This window comes from Drepanopeziza brunnea (genome assembly GCF_022702325.1).
Source record: "Drepanopeziza brunnea f. sp. 'multigermtubi' strain 214-2 chromosome Unknown ctg1, whole genome shotgun sequence".
Lineage (NCBI taxonomy): Eukaryota > Fungi > Ascomycota > Leotiomycetes > Helotiales > Drepanopezizaceae > Drepanopeziza > Drepanopeziza brunnea.
In genome coordinates, this window is record NW_027094064.1 from 2,328,307 (window position 1) to 2,352,816 (window position 24,510).

At 48.6% G+C, this 24,510-nt stretch overlaps 4 protein-coding genes across 4 annotated transcripts; 1 reads left to right on the forward strand and 3 right to left on the reverse strand.

Moving 5' to 3' along the window:
• Positions 1 to 969: 969 nt before the first annotated feature.
• Positions 970 to 2,631, reverse strand: L3040_000443 (uncharacterized protein; the record flags this gene model as incomplete). Its single annotated transcript, XM_007292434.2, has 5 exons — positions 970 to 1,935; positions 1,985 to 2,179; positions 2,232 to 2,469; positions 2,517 to 2,543; positions 2,597 to 2,631. The coding sequence occupies 5 exons, from the start codon at positions 2,629 to 2,631 to the stop codon at positions 970 to 972; spliced, it is 1,461 nt and encodes a 486-aa protein (XP_007292496.2).
• A 4,790-nt stretch (positions 2,632 to 7,421) lies between these two features.
• L3040_000444 (uncharacterized protein) lies at positions 7,422 to 9,898 on the forward strand (the record flags this gene model as incomplete). The annotated part of the gene is made up of 2 exons (XM_007292433.1): positions 7,422 to 7,598; positions 7,655 to 9,898. 2 exons carry the CDS (start codon positions 7,422 to 7,424, stop codon positions 9,896 to 9,898), a joined length of 2,421 nt encoding a protein of 806 aa, XP_007292495.1.
• A 3,031-nt stretch (positions 9,899 to 12,929) lies between these two features.
• L3040_000445 (uncharacterized protein) lies at positions 12,930 to 13,627 on the reverse strand (the record flags this gene model as incomplete). Its single annotated transcript, XM_066155156.1, has 3 exons — positions 12,930 to 13,204; positions 13,339 to 13,522; positions 13,580 to 13,627. The coding sequence occupies 3 exons, from the start codon at positions 13,625 to 13,627 to the stop codon at positions 12,930 to 12,932; spliced, it is 507 nt and encodes a 168-aa protein (XP_066013205.1).
• Positions 13,628 to 18,054: 4,427 nt separating this feature from the next.
• Positions 18,055 to 19,909, reverse strand: L3040_000446 (uncharacterized protein; the record flags this gene model as incomplete). The annotated part of the gene is made up of 10 exons (XM_066155157.1): positions 18,055 to 18,339; positions 18,416 to 18,487; positions 18,531 to 18,698; positions 18,745 to 18,804; positions 18,856 to 19,017; positions 19,074 to 19,161; positions 19,215 to 19,338; positions 19,389 to 19,529; positions 19,600 to 19,651; positions 19,769 to 19,909. The coding sequence occupies 10 exons, from the start codon at positions 19,907 to 19,909 to the stop codon at positions 18,055 to 18,057; spliced, it is 1,293 nt and encodes a 430-aa protein (XP_066013206.1).
• Between the last annotated feature and the right edge of the window lie 4,601 nt (positions 19,910 to 24,510).

A 24,510-nucleotide genomic window follows, 5' to 3' on the forward strand; every position in this document is an offset into this window, starting at 1 on the left:
AATATATATCATGTGCTTCGTACGGATATAGTAGTATATACGGAATACATACCAGGCCTGCCCACCTGACGGGGCCCAACATGGAGCCATGCCAATACCCAACCCACAGTAAAAGCATATGGTTATCTGTTCCGTAGCTCCGGTTCCGCGCTTTTGATTCGTCGCCCACCCGCAGTAAAACTGTAGAATACCTCGGTACTTACCTCTTAGCCAGGAACGGCCAAGAGCCCGACAGACATCAATAATCATCACGTGGACATGTACATCAAAGTCGCAGCTGGAGTCTTCTACAGTATGGGTGTCAGCCTTGCCCGATGCGGACCAACTTGTGAGGTTGACCGAGTACTCAATCTATCACTCGGCGAAGGCGCAGTGACGAATGAACGAGGCTCAGTCTAAAGTGCTGCCTGCTGTGGTTGAAAGTAATCAATCATACGAAAGGCACCTGGCAGTTGCCCATACTTCAAGTGCCCAAGGTCAGGGCGGAGAGGAGAGGAAGCATACAAGTGCATACATAGTAAGAAACATCGAGACACAGCATGTGGAGCACAGAGAGTCACCTAGTGTAGGGCGATATGAGGTTCATCAATTCATTGCTATCTAGACTTGCTTGCTTCAGTCCAAGTCCAAAATCTTGAGCCTTTTGTGCTTGTCGAGCAGGCCGCAGTCGCGAGTACGATGGCTCCTTCAGTCCGGGACCACAGATAAGCATGATATGATGAAGATAAATCAGCGCGTTGATCTAACCAGCACCTTGGTGATTGACTTTTAAGGCGCCTCGATAGAGTGCAGGGTCCGTGCATAGCACTTGACGAACAATGGGCGTTGCGAGTGACATGGATCGAAAAAGCTCGCGGGAGAAATGAGGGAGTTTTGGCTTCGAAAGAGGTCAGATGCGGCAGACCGTGGTCGCCCGGGTCACAGCAGGCGCTGCTTCCTTCCGACTATCAAGCAGGACCAACTCAAACTTTACATATCAAACAGACCATCCTCTCCATCGTCGTCGTTGCCGGGAGAAGGCTTCGGATTTGACTTTGCTTGATCCTTACGAAGTTGGACAGCATCGTAGACGATGTTGATTTTCTTGCCGATGGCTTTATTCCAGCCCGTGCGGGACTCCGTGATTGGTGCAACAGGGCCCCAGTCAAGACCATCAAGATCTGGATAGCCTGATGCCTGAGCAGCGGTCTGAGCTACATTTCCTCGAGGAGTTGCTGGAGAGGCATGAGCGGGAGCCGGAGCAGGTCGAGCAGGTCGAGTAGCAGCAGGAACGGGCGAGGCAGCAGACGGCATCGTAGAACCTGATGGTGTTTGCTCGGAACTGGATAGATAGCGTTGCTGCGGATGGGCATTACCTCGATTGTCCCAGCCAGTAAATGCGACAGCCTGCTGCTGTTCACGACGGCGTACATCGACAGGAACCCAGGCACTACCCACGCTACTTTGTGCGTTCTCGTATATATTGCTGACCGACGACACAGACATATTGTCGGAATTGTCATGCCGAGCAACGTTCGTCACACTAGGGCTATCTGTGTTGCCGGGGCGGGCACGAATCTTCGAAGAACCTACGACTGTCCAGGAAGGACGATGGCGATCATGCACAGTTCGAGAGCCAGTCAGTTGGGGTTGAACGTTGGTAGCTGGCATAACCTGAGAAGACGTAGCCGTGCTCGAACCCAACGACATGTTCTCAAGAGCAGCGGCTAGAGGAGCGTATGGAAGCTTGATGTAATCGCGGGGTACTGGGCCTCCCATGATTGTGGATGGAGCAGTTGTGCTAACTTGGGTTGTAGTGGTACTAGTGACAGTAGTTTGGCGATGGCCCGATTTCATCTTGCTTGTGGTAATTGTTTGGCGTGTACCTGTTGTAGTGACTGGTTGGGCTGGTTGGGTTGGGATGAAGTCAGAATCTTCGTAATCATTTCCGACAGCCTGCCAATCGTTAGTATCTTTCTCATTCCAAAGGTGCTGCCGGACTCGCATTGTAAGTCCAGTCGTATCCCTCATCATCACTGTCATATCCAGCCTCAGGATCAACGTAGTTAACAGCTGCCATGTGGCCGCCTGCCGCAACGTAATTTTCATCCTCGTCTGGTGCCAAGTCACCTGTTGGGGCTGCCTGCGCGGGTACACCTGGTTCGTTAGACAGCTTCCACAAAGTACAATCCTGACACCACTAGTACGCAAGTTAGCGGAGTTCTACTCATAGTTGGCTCACCACCACATACCTGATTACCACCGGCCGAGCGAGCAGACTTGCTGAACTTTTGTAGATCCTTCCACTTTCCACAGGGTCCCTCGCAGCACTTCTCCTGCAGAGGACCACCAGAGCATGGACGGCATCTCAACTTGGCCGAGACGCCATTGACCGCTGTTCCGTTGGTAACCTTCCAGGTATATCCGTTCAACTCCTTCTTCGAGAAACTGGCGGGCTCCTTCCACTTCTCACAGATACGGCACTTGTACCTGGTAAGGTGAGTATGCATCGAGTATGACTATTCGAGAGAGCCTACTTGTCAAGAAGCTTGACGCTCTGTCTCCTGAGATCCGTGTTAGTCTTGAGGCTATTGGTAGAGTGTAGATGGAGGCTTACTGCTTCGCTGTGAGCTCGTTGGCACCCCAAGCCATCTTGACGACTTGGTGAGATCTTTTCAGCTTGTGGCTGAGTGTGTGGTATGCTCCTGTGAATCTGATGGAATTTGGTTAGCTCTCTGCTAGGATGTGCGCGAGATGCGGCAGTAAGTGGGCCAAGGTCGATCGATAATCAGAAGCTTAGAGACGAATGGCACAAGCTGGAGATGATTTCGGCGTGCTGCCCCAAGTTCCCACCTCGATCTGTAAGGTTGTTGGCATGCTAGGATGGGGTCGAGCTAATTGGGCAGAGCGGATGGGTATGGTGAATCAAACTTGAGTCTGAGATCTTGCTAGCCTTCACCTTCAAACCTGCCAGACCAAAGGGCTGCAGTAAGAATTGACGGCACGTTGCAGATGAAAGGAATGGCCGCCACTTACCTTGAAGTCGACTACCAATATGGCTATGAGCCAGCCAAAATATGCAATGTAGTTGGACAACCAAGAGCGGCTGAGGCTGAAGAAGATATTTGGAGAAGGGGATGCTGTGGTTGTCGAGGAGGAGCAGGTTAAATTTGATGAGGAGGCATTTCTGGTAGATTTCATAGATTCACTTCCTTACTAGGCAGTCGAGCTTCGCGCTAATCTTGAGGTTGGGCTCCTTCCCCTTTCTTGAACAACAGCGGAGAAGGGAAGGAGTCGCATTTTCTAGGATTCGCCCATCACCACCAAATAGTGAATGTCTTTAGTATCAAATTTCTCCCTCAACCCCCCATACAAACGCAATATTTACTTGGTCTGGGACTCTGGATGATTCGCGCCGCCAGACCTTGCCGTACCCTCCCCTCCAGCAGCAAGCAAGTCGCCTTCCCGCATGAGCCGACACCACGAACGGACCTGCAAACGGAGATAGATGGAAGGACATAAAAAGAATTGGTACTCAAGATGTCGCGCAGATTGGTGCCTCGGCCCAGTCCATGAAGCAGCTTCGCAGAGAGGTCTTGGGATTCCGAGGGCCTCATACAACTAACATTCAAGGTGTGACTTTCTCGGCCAGCATTCAGCGATAGCATGGCCTCGTCAAGAATTTTATGGGCAAGACGTCAGAGACACAATACGCTCAGGCGGGAAATATCTTGAGATGAATTGTTCGGATCGCTTTGAGCCAAATGGTCTCTGGGGAATCAAGTCTGAGGCGAGCCACAAGCGTTGGGAGCACGCAAAGAGCAGCGCAAATGCATTTGATGACCGCAATCTCCAGTGAGGAAGTATAAAGCATGAATTGGTGCCAGTGGCCAAAATTTTACAAACACGCCTATTGCTATGCTTTCCAAGAGACGCGAAGTTATCGTCACTTGACGGGGGAGACTTCTCCCAAGTCAAGTGCAGCCTGCCAACTTTCTGGTGCCTGATGCCTGGTGCCCTGAATACGATCTCAATGGCTCGAGTACGGTACATATGCAGTCCTGTCATCCAAACACTCGGTTGGAGCTTGTCCAGCTTGTCTCAAACGCGCAATAGCGCACCACAAGTGGTTGATTCTTGCAGATCAAAGTCTGATCACGCCGCTATCGATTCATAGGCTCCTTTTAAGGAGGCCTTCGCGCAAGGCCAGAAAATACAAGTAGCAGAAACGCATTGAGCGGCGGGAAGAAAGAGCCAGAAGCGCTCCTCTCGGACTACTGAGCGTCCCGCAGACCCACGGCCGCTTGATATTATTCTCTGATATTTGTCGATTGAGCACTTCCAGTGACAAATGATGCTGGTTTGCCCGCCGCTAAACCTCTCTCACCATAAGGTTCCCGAGCCCCCAACGTTGTGGATGGTCTTGGGTGAAACGCAGCCAATTCGATCATTACGGGCAAGGGTCTCCAGCATTGTTGGCACATCCTGGAATGCCGAGGTATGATCTCCAGCCACGATTTGATGACCTACCAGAGGCAGAAAGGGGCAAGACAAGAAGAAGTGCAAGCAAGGCGACAGCAAGCGTCTCGTAGCTCGCCTGGTCAAACGAGAAGTGCAGCCCAGCCTGACCTCAAGTTACGGATAGGAGATAGGAGTACCGGTACCGGTACCGGTATCTCATCCAACGTGAAAGGAGGATGATTTCTCCGAAGCTTCCACGTTCATGAGATACTAGGTTCGCCGGACCATACCTTACAGTCTACAGCTAGGTACTAGCAGTAGTTGCTCCGTAAATAACGGAGTACCTACAGTAGCGTTGAAGCCACGAGTCGACCCCTGGGACCACCGGGCTGCTCATCTGCGGAAGGCGGAAGAGCTGCCACGAGATCAGGGCTAGGGCTAGGCTAGGCTAGGCCTACGGAGGCTACTACTAGTACCGAGTAGGTTGTAGTAGTACTCTAGTAGTAGTAGTACTGTAGTACCTAGCCCAGCCGGTACTACGTACTAGTACTACTTCTTCGTCCTCCTACCGTACTCTGTACTTCTATACGGAGCAAGAACAGGACAAGAGCGCCGCTAATACTTACCGAATGGTGTGGTGTGGGTGGCAATGCGCGGGCCTGCAGTGCAAAAAGGGGGCTTGCAGGGCAGGCGGTTGAGCCCGTCGTCGGCTGCTGCACCCTCGAGCGGGTGGGATATAAAAAGAGTCATATACCGAATGCTAATAGTAGTATATACTGCTCCCGATAATCACACCAGGCCAGTGCAGCAATCAAATCTACTTATAGAGAGATTGGGCCATCACCAATCTGCCCAGGGCCCGCCCGCCCACTCACTCTTACTCCGTACGCGCACTGATGGGATGCGAATAGCTACCGTACTCTACTGTACGGTACTGTAGGGACTGGATTAGCCAGCCAGAGCCCTGTTCACACTGTACAGCCCCGTGCGAAAGTCAAAAATCAGGAGGAAAGGAAAGGAGAGGAAAGGATGGATGGAAAATGAATGCTCCCATTTGATGCCGGTGCAGCCGTGCAAGGTACTACGCAGGTAGTAGAAAGAAGGCTTAGGTGAAGTATGAAAGTATGCAATCAAGGCCCAAGCGGCGGACGACTTTTCACAGTTTCCGTCCGCACGCCCCCGCTTGGTCCCATACAGTATTTAATGAATAATGAATAATGAATAATGAATAATAAGGCATCTATTCTTGTTGTGATTTTATTGTTGATGTTATTTATTACAGTACCTGGGACCTGTGGAGGATTTCCTGCCGAAGTAGGTACTGCAGATCGTGATGTGTAGAGGGACCGGCACTAAACAAGTGCCATCGGTGTTTAAAACGTCTATCCACCCACCTGTACTAGGAGGTAATTAGTAGTACGAGGGAGGTACCTACGTACCGGTAGTACTTACTGTACCTTACTACTACGTACAATACTTACTCGATTTATCCGGCTCCGCATCCAATCCAATTGCCCTCCACTCGTCTCTCCCTCGTCTCCTCTCCTCACCTTTCCTTTCAACTTCACACCACCGACGCTCCTTAATTGAACAAATGCCGTGCCTGTCATTGTCAATCAACTAATCCGGGTGCCCTCCTCTCTCTCTCTCACACACATACTCACACACACACATCTCTCGGATTTTTCTCTTTCTTCCACTCGTATTCCCGCGCCCAGATTGGGTTGATGATCCGCGGCCAGCTTGTTTCGAGTCGCGTCAACGTCAAATGAACAGCTGCTGCTGCGCTGGCATCATCCACCTCCCCCGGCCGACGCCTCCGATTCCCTATCTCCATTGCCAGCGACTGAGGCGCTTCTCGGACGGACCGCTGCTTCATTCTTTTCTGGAGCGAGGCCCTTGGAATTGAAGGTTGGTCGGTCGTTGTCTCGTTGTCGTCGCCAACACGAAATTCATCGAATCCGACTCAGCCTGCGTCGAAGTTTAGCATTTGTCGTAGCCAGCCCCCCTTGCCCGGGCCTGGATGGAAAGCGAAATTGGCTCCTGAGCATCGCATCCCATTCCCCGTCCCGTCCCCATCCCCCGCTCCTCGTCCCGGAGGATTCGATTCATGCCGAAGAACTGACTGGCTCCTGAGTCCTGAAAGCCCCTGGCTCTCTGCCCCCGGCCTTCAATTTCGAAATTCGACTTCGACCTCAACTTCGAGAAGCATCACCCGTCCAAGCCGCAGAAGCCCCCCCCTCCTCCCCCCCCCAGCGGTGAAGCCTGCAGTTTCGCGGTCTGCTCTAGATCTCAACGGTGCCTCGACTTTATGCAACCCGCTCTACTCCGTCTTCCGTAAACTATCCGACCCCAAGCAGTCACCCACAGCTCATCAGCCAACAACGGGCCTCTTTTCTCAGGTCTTCTCAGAGTCGCAGTCAGACTCTTAAAATCAGATTAAGTCTCTCTCTGCCCTGTCCCAGTCACAGTCCCCGACCCCGGTGCCCCCCCTATCGATAAATTGCACTAGCCAGTTGCGATCGGCCACGAGCTTCAGACCCGCTCTCCGGCTTCCTGGGAACGGCTGTCTTGTCTGCTTGGACCCTCAAGAACCTTCATTCTCCTTTCTTGACGGCCTGCTCCTCACCTTTCATACAGCTATCCGGCGCTGTCGGCTTCTCGACCTCTCGCCTCTGATCCAACACACTCGTTAGTTATTCCAAACATTGACATCGATAATCATCGATCTGAACTCAACTGTTCCACGCCTCGAATTCCCTTACTCGTCATCGCCTGGATGTACCTGTGACTGTCTTGAGCTCTCCCAGAAGGGCTTCCGAACAGTAATTCCATGTAAGCCAGTCTTGACTCTTATCACGGAGTTAGCTTTTTGGGTTGGGGGCTAGCGCTAATCTCAACTCCTACAGCTCTGTTGTCGACCATACCACAACCCCTTTTCCCGGAAACGACGTACACCTCGTTACCTTCACTCAGCCACCATGACTGTAGCATACGATCTTACCCATCGAGGGTCATCGACACCACAACCCGGACAAGGCCAGGCGTTGGAAGACCGATTTGAGGTTTTGAAGGATATCGGAGATGGAAGCTTCGGCAGTGTTGCTCTGGCACGAGTGCGTGGTGCGGGTGCCAGTGTCGCAAGACGAGGCACTGTGGTAAGCAGACCTAGAGGCGGTAATAGGTTTGTCGGGCGGGCTGACGCTTGCTCCAGATCGCGATCAAGACGATGAAGAAGAACTTCGAGTCCTTTCAGCCATGTCTAGAACTTCGAGAGGTCGTATTTCTCCGGACGTTACCACCTCATCAACACCTTGTCCCGGCATTAGATATCTTTCTGGACCCTTTTACGAAGAAGCTTCATATTGCCATGGAGTACATGGATGGGAACCTATACCAGCTGATGAAAGCACGCGACCACAAATGCCTGGACGTTGCCAGTGTCAAGAGCATCTTGTTCCAAATCATGCAAGGGCTGGAACACATCCATGCTCATCACTTCTTCCATCGAGATATTAAGCCAGAAAATATCCTCGTGTCAACTTCAGGGCAGCAAGAATCAGGCAACTCTTTCCGTCGCTACTCGGCAATCGTGACCCCTCCGTCGACCCCTCCCGCCTACACGGTAAAGATTGCCGATTTTGGACTTGCGAGAGAGACGCAGTCAAAACTAGCTTATACTACCTATGTATCCACGAGATGGTACCGCGCTCCCGAGGTGCTGCTACGAGCAGGAGAGTATTCGTCGCCCGTTGACATCTGGGCTATTGGTGCTATGGCCGTGGAGGTCGCGACTCTTAAACCACTGTTCCCAGGAGGAAATGAAGTCGACCAGGTATGGAGAGTATGTGAGATTATGGGCAGCCCGGGAAATTGGTACAACAAGGCTGGCTCCAAGGTTGGTGGTGGGGAATGGAGGGAGGGCACCCGTCTCGCAGGTAAGCTTGGATTCTCGTTCCCGAAGATGGCTCCGCATGCCATGGATACGATCCTTCAATCGCCACAATGGCCAGCATCTCTCAGCGACTTTGTCACGTGGTGTTTGATGTGGGATCCCAAAAGCCGGCCAACATCGACTGAAGCTCTTGCACACGATTTCTTTACCGATGCCGTTGATCCCCTGAGACCGAAGTCTTCCGGTTCAAAGATGCTTGGACGGAAGCATTCCGACCTAAGTTACCGCGGGTCCAAGGAATCCACCGAGATCGCAGCCCCTACTTTGTCCTCAAAGTCTTCCTGGTTCAGGAAGTCCTTAATCGGCCGGTCCGAAAGTACCGGAACACCACAATCAACGGGAAAGGAAAATGCTGCCCCACGTCCCTCTCCGGTACCTGCAGCCAGCGAGCTGCCTGTAAGTAAGACCCGGCCACAGGCCGGTAAGAGGACAACATGGACCAATGGGCCTTCCAACATGGCTCCTATGCCAATCCTCCCAGCCATGAAGCCCATATCCCCTCTTTCAGATACTGTCACAGCACAAGCAAGTAGTAGAACACCGTCGTACACTGATGCGTACGCATCCGCTGGCCCGCGACAACCGAACACGGACGATAAGGTTGCGAAGAAGATCGGCAGGCAACTATCGGTTGCTTCTTCAAATAACCACTACGCCGATATCCACAGACAACAGGCCGAGGCGGCTCTGAATGGCAATGCTAATGGTGGACTGGCATCCCCTCCTAGCGGGCAGAAGGAAAGTTTCTTTTCCCATCTACGCAAGCGTGCGAGGAGGTTCTCGGGACGCCAATCGACGACCCCATTATCTCCAAAATCGATAGATATCGAAGCTCAAGCTGGATGTGGGCCTTGGGCGAGTAACAGATCATCAATTGTTGTAGACCCGAGTCAAGCGCCTACCCCTGCTCAGAAGGTCGACACCTACGAAGCTCTGGACAAGGCCCTGCGGAATGTGCAGCAAAATCTGGATTCGCCACAACAGGGTACCGCGCCAATACCTCCTAGCCACATGATAAATCCCAACAGCGCTCTGAAGCGTCACCACTCTCTTCCTCAACAGCAAGCTCGATCAGTCGACAACATGCGTGCTGCCGGAGGACCCATTTCTAGTAGAACTCGCCGGTCTCATGTTCCTGCAGGTGCCCGACAATACGACACTCCAGACGAAGAAGATGAGCTGCTTGACGAGGCCTTGTCGAGCACTCATAAGGCGATGAAGAAGTTGGACCGAAACTCGATTCAGAACGACGCCCGCCAGCCACTCCGGCAATCGAGTAGCAATTTGGTTCTATCCAACCCGTATCCAACCCCTTCGCCATCCGCCAGTGGCAATGCTGCTCTTTTCGGGCAGGGAACGAACCAGGGAACGAACCACGAGACGCCTTCAAAACCTCCGCCACACGGCCACAAGCAATCATCAACGCCGCCGTACGACTACGGGGAGAACGAATGGGCCGCTTCAGCGGCAGCCAGCATTTTTGCAGCCTCTAGTCGATTTTAAGAACGAGGTACATAGAATGCGATATCAGTATGTAACATAGGGAGGAAAATTTCTCTTGGAGCATCTACCATTGCACGGTGTTATGGGGAACTTGGGACCTTTGATCGGCTCCATCCGCTCCTTTGTTTAGAATCGGTGGGAGGCAGGGGTTACTAGCGTGTGCATTTTCCGGCGTCTACAAATCTCTTTTCCCTTGTTGAGGGAATAAGGGAAATAATTTGCTTTTCTTTCGTTGTCACATCTTTCTGTTTCATACCCGAAATCACGGAACTTGAGCTCTTTCGCTACCAGATCGCGGAGCATGAATTCCGAACTTGTTTATTTCGTTCCTTTAAATACCCTTTATAGACTGCACGATATAAGTTGGCTGTTGTTGTTGCTTCGAGAAAGGGGACAGAAAAAAAAAAGCAAGACGATGGGCTCTTCACAGCGCCGCTACGCAATTATAAAATCTTTCCTTTGTCACGTATGGGTCCCACGAAGAGGAGCCTGCACATAAGTTGAGTCTTGATGCCTAGTACCTGGAGTTGGAACAGGCGGGCTAGGTAGCTGAAGAATCATTTCCTATCGGGTGTGGGTCATTCGGAGGCGGAGGCTTGGGCTAGGATGGGTAAGGGGGTAGGCGGTTGGGGACTACTGCTTGTGTTTTCCTGGTCATTCTTTGTATTTTATTGTATTTTAATGCGATGGGATAGGCTGGGGGCCGGGGCATCATCCCTCGAGGTTTTAATCGGATCCGGATCTGGGAGGTTTTCAGTGTTGGGAGGGCTATCTAGCCTCGGGGTGGTTTAATCTAGGTTGGGTCCTGTTGTCTTGTTTGGTTTGGTTTTGTTTTGTTCTTTTGTGCGCACTGCTGTTGCTGCTGCCGCTGTTAATTTGGTGGAGAGTGAGAGAATTGGGGAGGAGGAAGGGGAGGGGATGGGATGGGAAGAAGACGAAGATGAGGAGGAGGGAGGGAGGGAGGGAGGGAGGGAGGGAGTGATGGATGTATTGTGTTGTGGAAGCGTGGAGGAGGGCCGAGATCCATCAGGGGCAGAAAGAGAAAGAGAGAGAAGTAGGAAGAGATAACTCAATTTGGCGAGACGCCTTGTTCCCTTTTCACCACCTCCCTGCCTCTCTTCTCCTTCTCTCTGTGACTTGCTACTACTACTGGTCCCACGAACGCCCGCCCCTGCTTCCTGTGAATGAATGAATGGGTGAATGGATGGAGAGATGGACGGATGGATGCTTGGATGCTTGGTTGGCTGCAGTGTTGATATTCGGTGTAGGTTGTTTGGCCGAACGAGCTTTTCCCAACTACACTCTAGCTACTAGGTAGGTAGCGGTCGCAGAGAGGGAAAGCACGCATTTCATTTCATCACTCTACAAGTATACGCCTAGCTAGCTAGCTATTGGTGTGTGCGAGATGAGATGAAGCAAGCGGCCGCAGAGCAGGGTGGATGCTGGAGACGGGTCTGTAAAAGGGGGAGGAGGCAGGCTTTTGGAAATTCGAAAACTTCTCGTTTGGCTGGTGCAGAGCAGAGTCGAACAGAGTAGGGTAGAGGGAGAGGGAGAGGGAGAGGGAGTCTTTGAAATGAGTGAGTGAGTGGCTTCTTTGCTCTGTTTATTATTCTTTGATAGATGGATGGATAGGTAGGTAGGGGAGGAAGGGTGATCTACTAGCCCCCTACTGCAACTACTACTACCTCCAAAGGGAATGCAGGAGCATTTAAACGGTCAGCTGATCGTCTGATAACCATCTCTTTTAAGGACGATTTTAATAGGTTGGCATGGCTGGTGGATCACCCTAGGCCGATACTTAAGATTGAATAGAATTTTGAAAACGAACGATTTAAATTATCTCAAATCGTAGCTCAAATGGAACTATCTGATTTGATTACATCGTCTGTTTTGAATACTCATTTTTTTTTCGTATAAAAACCGTCTGAGGACCGTTTCGAGCGTTTTAAGACCGTTTTGTAGCCGTCTCATGGCCGTTCTGTGGCCGCCCCTGAACTTCAAACCGTCTTCGAGAATGTGAATTGGTAAGCAATTAATCTTTCTATTGCTTGCTAGACCACCTTTGACTGCTTACCTGTGTACACCACCCCTTACACAGCCCCCCTTGCAGAGGCGGTGGGGGGGGGGGGGGGGGGGGGGCGCGGGTGAACTTTTGCTGAATCGATCGATTTCGATGATAAAAAATTTAAAGCGTTGATATACAAGCCGTGGCAGCGATACCGAGAAATATCTTGGCATCGAATCCATCAAATTATTATTAAAACGATTTCATTTGAGAAGTGATTTGTACTTACAACTATATTTTCTTTAAAACAGTTATGGAACTATTTCAATTTTTTAACACGAGCTTGCTAATAAGCCTGTTTTAAAAATATGGACGGGGACGGCTATGGGACGGCCACAAAACGGTCTCTTTTAATGGGACGGACGGTCTTCTCGGTAAACTATTCTTGAACTAAAAGAGCTTAGTACTGAATTCAAGCGGTCTCATAACCGTCTTTTATAAAAGAGGGTCAGAGGACGGCTCAAATGACCCCCTACCTGCCTTTAAGGTAGTACTTGTTCACTCGCGATACAAAGATGGGTTTTCTGCACTCGCTACCCGGCTGAGAGAAGCAGGCGTACCGGTAGCTAGGTGCCTACCGGTACTGAGGCATGGCCGGCCCATTGATGATGACGAGATGGGAGATGGGCAAGGCAGTGCCCGCTTACCTACTTAAGAGAGATAGGATAGATAAGATAGGATAGATAAGATAGGAAGATCATCATCCCGTCTGGGGCTTCATTGATTTTCCTCTAGCTGCCCCCAAAAAAAATCTCTATCAAATTACCACGTACGGACTGACACACCCACGGCGATGTAAAAGAAGGAAAGAAAGAAAACAAAAACATAATTATCCGATTCTGGTTGACGACCGCTCTAGCGTATGTAATGCAATTCGAGAGGCATGAAATCATCACTTCGTAAATCCCCTTCTTGGGTCTCTGTCCTTCTCGCCTTCTTTCCTTCTTCCTCTCCCCCCCCACACCCTTACATAGCAGCGAAGACTGCCGCGCCACCAAACAGCATGGCACCAATCGCTCCCGTGGGTAGCGGTGCGACACCGGCACTCAAACTCGTGGAGACAACGGTCTCGCCGGCAGCGTTGGTCGTGGTGAAGGTGGCAACGGGAGTCAGCGATGGCGTCGCGCTGCTGAGTCTGCCCTCGATGGAGGAGAGGCGGGCCGAGGCCTCGGACTTGATCTCGTCGATCAGGGAGGACGCGCGGGCGTCGGGGGATGCGGTGGAGGTGAAGGCGTTGATCTCTGTAGCAAGAAAAGAAGAAATCTTTTGTCAGCCTGGTAGACCGGGAACACGTGACGTACGGGGTTGGGGGGGCTTTTGAAATTGGGGTGGGTTGGGGAGGGGGAAGGGGTGCGGTTAGAATCATTTAGCGTACCGGAAGTGATGGATCCGAGGAGTGCGGTTGCATCACCCTGGACGGATTTCCACCAGTCACCACCCCTCGACGTGGCACCTTCATAGAGGGACTCTATTCGGTCCTCTACTCGGTCGTCGAAATCGAAGATGTCGTTGTCGTCGTTGTTGTCGTCGTTGTTGTCGTTGTTGTTCTGGGGTTTGGCCTGGAAATGTTATCAGCAGAGTCCAATCTGGTGAGAGACCGGGGAGGGAGCACGTACAATTGCGGCAGAAGCAAGAGCCAAGACGAGGATGTTCTTAAGTTGCATGTTCGCGGTAGTGTATCTGTGTTGCTTTTCTGTTTAAGGTGTTGGATTCGCAAGAGACGAAGGTGAGCAGGAAACAAGCAGTTACAGCCGATGAAGATGAGAGAGACGAGATACTTCAAATCAGAATGTGATGATTTTGGATCTGTAGACTGGAAGAAAGAGAGCTGGTATATATCCTGATCAAGTAACGACACCAAGCAAGTAAATAGAGAACCTGAGCCCTCTATCCGCGTCACTAGCGAGGCTTAGAATAGAGCACAACTCACTCGCGACTCTGGGATAAGCGTTGGCAAATCCCCTAATGGGCAAATTGTATGCTTGGACAGCTGGCCGGCCTCATTGTTCTTCTTCGGTAGATCTGCGGCGGATGCTAAGCCCTGCATATCAAGATGTTGTTGATCGCTTGTCGCATGTACACTAATGTCAAGGGGGCGGGGTAAGGAAGACAGGAGGAAGGGCGGCTCCGGCGATTATCGGATAGCATACGATGAGATTGGCCCGGGATCATCACCATCCCAAGATGGCCCATAAATCCCGTCCGAGTAGGTAGGAATGGTTCCCATGGATACGCCGCTGGGCTGTGGCTATGGGAATCGGATTGCGCGTCTCAGCCAAGAGCAGACGAGATTCTATTATTACCCCTTTCTTTATGTGCAGTTGCGCCAGCACAGTGATCAAGCGACCGATCTCCACTAGTAAATCTTAAATACAGTATCATCTAAGACCTTGCGGCTCCCGTCGCTTTCGGGTGAGAAATAGACTTCGAGGTATAGCCGTTAGCGACACACGAGTCTAGATAAAAACGATATGAAAGGATCGCTAGATACTGAGACACCCAAGGGGGAAAGATACCACGGCCAGCTGTTTTTCTGCGACCTTGTAACGCATTCTGGTAGTTACACAGGTAGTCGATAGTCTAGACTAGTCAAGTGGTTTGTTATATTAGAAATATCTGGTATTGCTAGGGAACGTCATGGTGGTCCCTGGAAGGAGCCGCAGGTGCACGTGCCACCCTTACGTGCTACTGCCGAGCTTAAAGCTTTTCGTACCTTCTACTACGTACTTCAATCATGGCCACAATGGCTTATCGTATTCCGATACTGGCAGCTCTTTACTTGTGGCAAAGAACTCTCTATTTAACTTTAAATAACCTTATCCCAATTCTTCGTCTCGAAGTGCTCCCGAACTTGTCAGACCGTTGTTTCCTTGCTTTATGTTCGTAGTATAAAGTGTAGTCTCGTAGTATTCCTTGACCAAGTTACGAGCGGTGTTTCGAAGGTGGTATGAGAGGTGGTGAATATTGCGCAATTGGCGGAAGAGGTAGGAAAAGTAGCTGTGAGGGTGACTAAAGCGGAAAGTGCTTCGAAGTTGATATGAGAGATAATTGCTTCGAAGTAGCGAAAAGGAAATAATAGTGAGACTTGACGTCGCAACTTTAGGAGCCTTTCCTCAAAGTGGACGAAACAATTATGTCCCGCGAAACAATTGTATCCCGCGTCGCTTATAAAATAACAAAGGAATCAAATATGGTTTTTAATCAAAATATTAGTTATATAACTTAATATATATATATATATATATATATATTACTGGATCTTAATCAAGTTTAAAAAAGATTAATTATATCGCGTGTCTTTTAGATTAAATTAAAAGAAGCTGTAAATTTGAGCTGCAGCGAATCCGATTTACTTCTCTCAACCTTCTACTCAAGTTCTTTTCATCTTTTAAGTATTATTTTTATTGGAAGTGATAATAGTTGAATATTAGTTCGCTTATGATTTTCGTCGTTATCGTCATTTTAAATATAAGCTACAGTAATAGATTTTACGCCCCGCAATCCCCCCCCCATGAATAAATGTCGAAAGTATAATTTGGCAAGAGATCTTACCAGGGCTTAAACCAATCAACTTAAAAGGAATCAGCTTTGAAAAGTATCTTTGAGCCGGTATTTAGTCTATACAATGGAGTTGACAGGGCTTTGAGCCATTAAAAAGCCACCGCTCTATGATTTTTTGTGGGCCTAAACTGGGTCCGACATTTCTTCATAGGGGGGGGGAGTGTAATTACTACGTAATTCGAAAGCGTTTTTTATTTATAAAGACTTAAAAGTCGAACGGATATAGATACGGTATCCTTAGCACAACACGAAAAGCGAAGTTGGTTAAAGCTTCCCAGACTTAATCTTATCTTTTCCGAGCCTTGCGAATCTATGGCGATTCAGCCAATGATTAGTGTTGGTTACACAGCTGGTTGATAGTCTAAACTAATCAGGTGGTTTACCGTGTTCATAATGTCTGGTTTTGCCAAGGAAAGGTTATGGCGGTACCTTACTATCCCCCCCCATGAATAAATGTCGAAAGTATAATTTCGCAAGGAATCTTACCAGGGCTTAAACCAATCAACTTATAAGGATTCAGCTTTGAAAAGTATCTTTGAGCCAGTATTTAGCCTATACAGTGGAGTTGACAGGGCTTTGAGCCATTAAGAAACCACCGCTTTATGATTTATGGGCCTAAACTGGGTCCGACATTTATTCATGGGGGGGGATAGTAAAAGAACCGCGGGTGCACGTGCCACTGCCATGCCTAAAGCTTCTCGTACCTTCCACTTCCATTATGGCCGCAATGGCCTATCGTATTCCGACACAGTCCATCGCCCAGGCGAGCCAGTGGCCGGCATCGAAAAGAAGGAGATGCATAGTTGCCTATTCGCTGCACCAACACAAATCTTTGATCTGTGCTTATCGAAATCTTTTCAGAGCTAAAGGTCGACTGTTGATACTCGCTATCATTCCATTCTCGCTTTGAGTAATTGCAAGATCGGGTGAGCTTAGATGAAGAAGTTTTCGGGCTGTATGTACCGGTACAGTAAGTATGTACGTATATGTGGCCCGGCCGGCTCTCGCTTACCGAACGGCGACAAAAGAACAGCAAATACCAGAACGCGGCGAACGGAATGCATAGATAAAGCCACACATCTCAATATGTATAAATATCTCAAGAGAAGATACAATGGTACGTACTACGTCGCAGGCGTAAGTATTACCCTTCGAGGGTAGGGAAAACAGGGGGTTTAAAGTGGAAACTAAACTTTTGAGGCACCCTCGAGGGGTAATACTTAGGCCTGTACCGTGGTCAATGTCTCCTCCCACCCCCCTCCTCCCCTCCACCCCAGGAGATCACAAGTTGCCTTTCAATCATCAGAGTCTTGTCCCAGCACGCAGTTGAAGAAGTCACCTACCTACCTCTAACTGCTAATGCATAAAAGCATGAACTTTTACTTCGCACCAGAGCTCTTTACCCATGACAGCTTGACTCTTCTACAACCATAAGCTTCGAAAGGTAAATAAAATCCATAGACCCTGTAATGACAAGAAGTAGCTTATAATTATAAGACGATGTTGTTTTACGATATTGTTATCTAATAGAGTTAATGAAAGCAGAGATGTACTTAAAAAGTTGGCTTTCGCTTAGCTTTAGAACAAGTCTTAATTAAATAAAGGGGCGGCTTCAGCTTTATCCCTTGTACGTATTGTAGTATCTAGGTAAGTCTAATCGAATAATCAGATTTAAGATTGCAGTGTTTAATTAACTACTTTTCCGAAGATGGAGTTAATAAACACCGGCTGGTATTGATCCTTCTCGCGAATTGTGTTGACCCGTAGTTAGGGCGCGAAAAAGTGGTTTTATGAATCGGCAGTTAGTTACATAGCTAGTACTGTACGTCTCAACCCAGCAAATAATCTATACTCAGTACCCAAGACGACAATACCATCGAACTGAACCAGGTTGAAAGACATGTACGGTGTAAGGGGGAAAATAGGCAAGCCTCCAGATCACCCGGGAAAGTGCTAGTTGAGAGCCCTTAAAATTTTCTCGGGATCCGAAAATACCCAGTCTTTTTTTCTCATTGGTCGAGATTAATTTAGGCTCTGATCGTACACATCAGCTCTTCAACTCTTCACCCTTTGTTCTTTTGTTTGGATTGAAGGCTTCTGTGGGTGGCTTCGCAGCCATTGAGAGACGTGTCTGTGAGATTGATTAGTTGGAGAGAATATCACCAATTTAGACATACTTACGTAGAATTTGATGTGCCTCGGATGGCGGAAGGAAGCGGCCGATCAAATGTTTTGTACTCGCTAATTTTAAATTCGGACTGTGGGGTAAATCAATTTCGCTGAGAGCGAGATGGGTTCGCATTTGATTGTGATTGGCTCGGGGACGGGGACGCTGCTTCTACTTGCGATACACACGCTACTAATGGAAATTTCACTGCATCAGTATAGAGCTCGGGGGCAGTAATTGGTTGCAAGCTAGCTGATTCCAATCCGAAAATCATAAGCCCTTGCCAGCACACCAAATGCATCAGTCCAGGCACCCGTACAACCTGTCCTCCCATCAAACTATGCTACAGACGAGCTAGGACAGTCAGGGCACCGGGCGATAGTTGCGCCCAGGGCACTGGTTGAGTTGGGAAGTGTAAATAGTACTCATCGATGGACAGGTTAGCGAGGCCACGGCGGGGTTAATGACGCTCCCCAGAAGTTGAAGGATGTTTGAAAGACTCAAAGTGCTGACCAGACCCGACAGAATCGATGGTGTGGCAGCTTGAACTCCTTGGAGGACGAAGCAGGCCAGGTTGTTCCCTTGCAGAAGGGTAGTTGCGTTAAATACGCCGCCGGAAATATCTTTGGGGTTGACACCGACGAAGGACTGATGACGAGCCGTCAGTAAAAGCTTCAATTCGAGAGGCCCTTCCAGGACTGAGAATACGGAGAGAGAACCTTACATTCACGGTACCTGTATTACCACCGATAGAGATGAGCTCTGGGAAACGAGCTGCCGTAACTCCCAAGTCCGCCTTGCATAGTTAGCTCATACCACCAGAGGAGCAGGAGACTCACAAATCCGTTTACAATTCCAAGTCGATTGTACGAAGGTCGTCTGTACCAGTTGTTTGGGATTCGTTCGTGACCTGGCGTGTACTTAAACGCGCCCTCTGGACCAGTGATACCGTGGAAAGATTTGAGAATCCCCCGATCAATGTAGCCGTTGGGGTTTTCCGCGGAGTGCTAATCTTGTTAGGGGGAAAGGCACTGGATGACTGAGTAATCTTACGTTTGAGAACATCAGAGGGATCAACGTATGAGCGATCGGAGCGACAAGTCCGGCAAACGGCTAGGAACAATTGTTAGAGACTCAATATCTCACGGCGGCTACGTGACTTGCCGCTGAGAAGTAGTATGGGTTATTCTGGACAGACCAGTCACGCATAGCCTTGTTGTGTTGACGCATGATATCCAGAGTGTAGAGCTCCGAACGGTTGTACAAGGCCATGAAGCGGTCCATTTGGAGAGTGGAAGAATCTCCGTTGTTCATGTATGCATCCGCCTAAGCCCTGTTATTTAAATGATATCTGGAAGGCCGTCGGAGGTGGGTGGATTTACGCGTGTGACTGAACCGTCTGTTTCATACAAGTTGTGTGAGTACGAGAGACCCTTTGGGCTTGAGAGAAGGCTTCCTAGTAGTCCAGCTCTATCGCCCAGTCGTTAGCGAGCCTAGATCTCAGGGAGGGATATTCGACATACGAGTATGGACCTCCAATAGACCATGTACCACCAAGCACATCACCAGTCAAGGCAACCCCGATTGTAGCGAGCACAGTTGAAAGAGGGATATCCATATTGTAGGCTTGTTGAAGACCTGTAGCAACTTCGTAGAGATCAGAACCGGCAACCAAGAGCCTCCAGCATGCTACTTACATTGTGTCACAGTGCCAATGCCATTGTGGGGGATGAATCCGTGGTTGGCAGCAGCATTAAGTCCAGAACAAGGGCCACGCCTATCCGATGCGGTTGGAGGGACGAATTGGTGAGGAGTGCCAGGGCGGACGTCAACGAACTCTGGGTGATAGGAAAGTCAGTAAACACCACCTGGAAACGCCTTGGGCAATCTGGTCCTCTGAGAACTTACGGTCAGCGGCGTCAAAGGTAGGGCAGGGAATGATGCCACAGTTGGGCTCGTTCTGCAACATCACTTGAGCGTCAGGGTGTGTTGTCATCGAATGTATCCGGATTTTTCAGTAATGGAAGGGAATACAAGAGCAAGCCCAGCGGTTTTCCACAGCAATAGACTGACTGACCTGGCTGAGAGGAAGCGGGACTGGTGGCACAGCTTGTCTAGTCTCGATTACATCGGCCATGCTGGGGAAGGCAGAAGCCATGAAGACCAAAACTAGAACGGAGAACATCATCATCATCATCAAGGAGGATGCGCGATGCATCTCGAGGGTTGTATGCGTGTGGACTTTGGGTTGAAGTTTGAGGAGAATGTAGTCAGAGATAGAAAGGGAAAGAGCGTAAGAGAAGCAGGAAGGTTCTAATTAGAAGGACCTCTTAATATATATAACCAGGAGGCAGTTCCGGACGTTCTTGAAGCGTATTGGCCAGAAAGCCGACCTCAGACTCAAAAAGCGAACGGGTATTGGTCATGCGCTAAGAGCTGCTATAGGAAGTGAACAAGGCCAGAAAAGATACAAGGCAGGATCTCAATGCATAGAGAGTGAACCACCCATCCAGAATGATGATAAAAATCAGGTAGAAAACAATGCAATTCGGATTTTGCTACCTGACCATAGAATAATGGTCTACTCTCGCAGGCGAACTAAACGCTTGAAGAATGTGATGTTGGATGGGACAGGGGCTTTCATCCGTGAAGAAGCAAAGCCAACAATATGTTGTAGCACGTTGACTCGCTCGCTACTGGGCTCTCCATTGGATATCAGAATACAAACAATGCAAGATTCGTCAAGGATTACTAGATCTCACCAGCAGAAGATGGCTTCCACAACTTCCAGGGTCCCAAAACCAACATTTCCATGCAGATCCAATGAGTACCAGCATCATCACGCTATAAAGTTCATTTGAGCACATCAATTTCAAGCCTCAAATAAGAAATCAACCCATCTAAGAGATTCGTGATAGAGATAAACACGTCTCATCCGCATCAGCTTCGAGAAGCCAGGCTAGTCAGCCGCTATGAGGGAGGGTCTCTTCAGGTCAAAAAATAGTAATCTAGATGATGATATACACTCCGTTTAAGCATAATTGAGACCTCAATTCCAGGTCGTAGCCGAAGCTGCAAAGCACATTAATCAAAATTTGGAGGCTGCAGTACAAAGGGGATGAGCAGCCGGTGTACCACCCAACACCTCGGTACCCCTGCCGTGCGTCCCTGCTGTACGATTGTCATGGCGAAACGATCTGTACCGGTTGCTTTTGCGATACGATGTGGACGCGGGAGGAGGCATGGAGGTGAGGTTGATCCTACTACGGTAAATTAATATACACGGGTCATGTGACATACCGAAGCATCTTACTCTATTGCAAGCTACAGAGTGAATCTTCGATATCACGTAGCCAGCACTATTAAAAGTTTTCACACCCCATGGGCATTTATTTGCCTGGTATGTAATCGCCAGTTACCTTGAATTTAATTCGAGAGAAATTGATACGACTTGCAGTGCAAGTCGGAACCACCAAGGCGGGACAGTGAATTTTGCCCTCGTAAAATCGACAGAAAATCTACCATGTATCATATCGTTCTTATTTTTGTATGAAAAGATGCAGCGTAATGAGTTTAGTACTATCCAATCAACTTTAATTATAGGTATTTGTTCTATTGTGGTGCTGGGCTGAAGTAGTAAAAATAGTACTTTTGGTCCACCTTTGCCTTGATCCCTTTCCAGTACTCTTGAAAAGCAAACCGGTTACGATGCTGTCCTACCATGGGTATATATCAGAATTGCAGCGTAAATACCAGACTAAGCGAGGAACATTAGAAGATCGGACTTTCATTAAAATCTACTAAAAATACCTTTTCTATACTGTCAACTTTCATTTGATAATTATTTCCTTTCCTATTATAATAGATCCGATTATTTCTTGTTGATCTTAGGAAGTTTTTTTTTTAAAAAAAAACGAGGTTGTGGTTGAGATGTTGTAATCGAACATGTAAAATTCAATTGTTTGGAACAGTTTTTGGCCATAGTTTCACCACATTTTTATCATTTGACTTGTAACAAATAGATGCATCTTTAAATTTATAATTCACGTTTGTATAGCAATGTTGTCTGAGAATATACACATATTTATGATTATATTAGTAGTTGTAACTTAATAAGTGTTTTCATGGAACTGTCCCGTCGTGGTGAGTCCGACTTGCTACAGCAAGGCGGTCATTTTCATCGAAATAAATTTAAGATAATCGCCGGTCACCTAGAATTTAAATTGGGCGCAACAAAGGATGTTTTAGATTAATATTCAATGCAATCGACGTTTAACCGGCGATTATTCTGGAACTTGATCGGGTTTCGCAGGAGTTCTATTTTTCATACCGGAGACAAAGGGTAAGACTCTTAAGTAGGTGGGTCAAGTCATTGGAATTCGGACGAGGGATCCCGCGGTATATGAAGCAAGGCGAACTGTCTACTTCTTCGAAAGATGTCCTACTACCGGTATGTAATTTATATTAGTGCTGAGCTATTGAAGTCTCTATTGGTAATGAGGTCCACTTCTTTGTCTTCACCGCCTCAATTGTCGCTAAACATCTCTGCACTGATCGGCTTTGTTAAGTATGGACAGAGTACCAGCACCAATAAGAACAAGCTTAGGCTGAATGGTTTAGTGGTATAATTCTTGCTTTGGGTTCACCACACCAACCTGCAAGAGGTCCTGGGTTCGATTCCCAGTTCAGCCCTCTTTTTTGCTGTTTGCTGTAATGCCATCTGCTTTGGGCCTCAAGCCCTGAGCTGAATGAGCTTTGTGTTCTCGTGTTGTGATAGTGAGCTTCATTCTGGCCCACTCCCATCCATCCTCCTTCTCGGTTCACAATTCCGCTGTGCTTTACACTTCCTGAGTGAATTGAGCTCCTTTGGAGCTCGATTCAAAGGAGCTCGATTATGTTCTTTTTGATTATAATTTGGACTAAAGTTTGTGTGGGGAGGACAGGACAGAGCGGGGGGTGGATCTCGCTTAGCTACTGGCTTGGCGAGGCTTTGTTGAGGTGCCTGTTTCCTGGTGCTCTCAAACTTGTCTTGTTGTCGATTCAGTACTGCCCAAGGTTTTAATTGTGTCAGAAGACGCCTTTGGGAAGGAGGTAGGCAGGTAGGTTACTTGACATAAAGATCATGCAAACAAGTTTCTGGTTGAAAACTTCTGAAACCTCATAAACTTTAGAAACCTCGGAAAATTGGAACTGCATACACCCGAAAGCTACATAATACGTAGTACTACTATCCCCCTCCATATTTGAAAGGCGGACCCAGTTGTGCCTTATAAATCGTAGAGCGGTGGGTTCTGAGTGGCTCAAAAGTCCTGTCAACTCTACTGCACAGACTAAATACTTGCTCAAAGATAGTACTACGTCGCAGGCGTAAGTATTACCCCTCGAGGGTATGGAAAACAGGGGATTTAAAGTGGAAACTAAACTTTTAAGGCACCCTCGAGGGGTAATACTTAGGCCTGTACCGTGGTACATTTTATGGCTAAATCACGAGAGGTTTATCAGTCTAAGCCCTGGTAAGAGCCCTTGCAAAATTATACTTTCACCCGTTACGGAAAACATGCGGGGGAGTAGAGCTAAGCGAAGTACCTAGAGCTAAGCGAGCGTTCTGACGGTCAGGCCATATGGTCAGCCCAAGCAAACGACCTATTGAGGTCAGACCATGTAGCGCTCTGTTCGCAATTCCGTTTGTACCTCAGCTACGTACCGGTAGTAGTAGTAGCTATTCGATTAGCTAACTTTTACTCTTAGTTAGAAGCAACGCAAAAACAGACTACTTTCAGAATACGCAATCAGTTGCAATCCCCCTCTGTGATACCAACGCTTCTTGATTCCTCGCCAGTCCTCGACTAGAGTGGCTTAGGAGATTTATAAGGGGTGTTTAATTTTCGCGTCTGACACTGCTATTTCAACCCTGTCTGGAACGCGATAAGGGAGTATGAGAATCTCTTGCTGTGGTACCGGTATGTTCTGCTTTGCCAAGGCAGCTAGTTGCCGGAGAGGCATATGACTCGCAATCTTTCGCTTCTTTGAACTCGCTGATACTGTAAGCACAAAGCGTTACTTTCTAATTCCATCTGATAAAGCATCATCGTAGAGGATGTTAAAGCTCTAGATGGTCATGTAAGGGGATAAGGTGCTGCTCTGGAGTATGGATGCCAGAACCGACGTCACACAATCGATGCATTCCTAGAGTCAAGTTTCATGCAAAAAAGGCATATGTCTCGAGATCTTTTCCAGAGCCTGTATCAGTTCCTAGACATTTTTACCAGTTAGTCACATGACTGCCCGTACCTCCGACGATCGAATTCCTGATTTCGATGGATCCTCCGATCGCCATCTAGCGATGATGGCTGATCGGATGTGGTCTGGATGAGCGACATTCCATTCCGTCTGTTTTGAGACCTACAGAATGATGCCATTCGTCGTCGTCGTCCGAAGCCTGGAAACAGTGCTGGTCTAGACGCGGAGGGTGCGCCACAAGCTGTTTTCAGCCTTCAGCCACGCATGATCTTCGTTCGCAACGGGGACCCAGAGCAGCTTGACCTGCATTGAGGACGGGACGTGCACGATAGGAGCTGCATGATGCATCGTCAATGATCAGGTTGATGTCGGTGTTGGTGTTGATGTTGATGTCATGTCATGATATGAAGCGAAAGACGGGGCCTCAGCTTCATCCAAGTATGTAAGTAAGTATATGACAGACATCCTTTCCCAACCCTCACCCGTTCCATATCCATCCATCCATCCATCATCCATCCATCAATCAATCAATCAATCAATCAACCAAACCTTTGCCGTTTCATAATCCACTGACTGGCT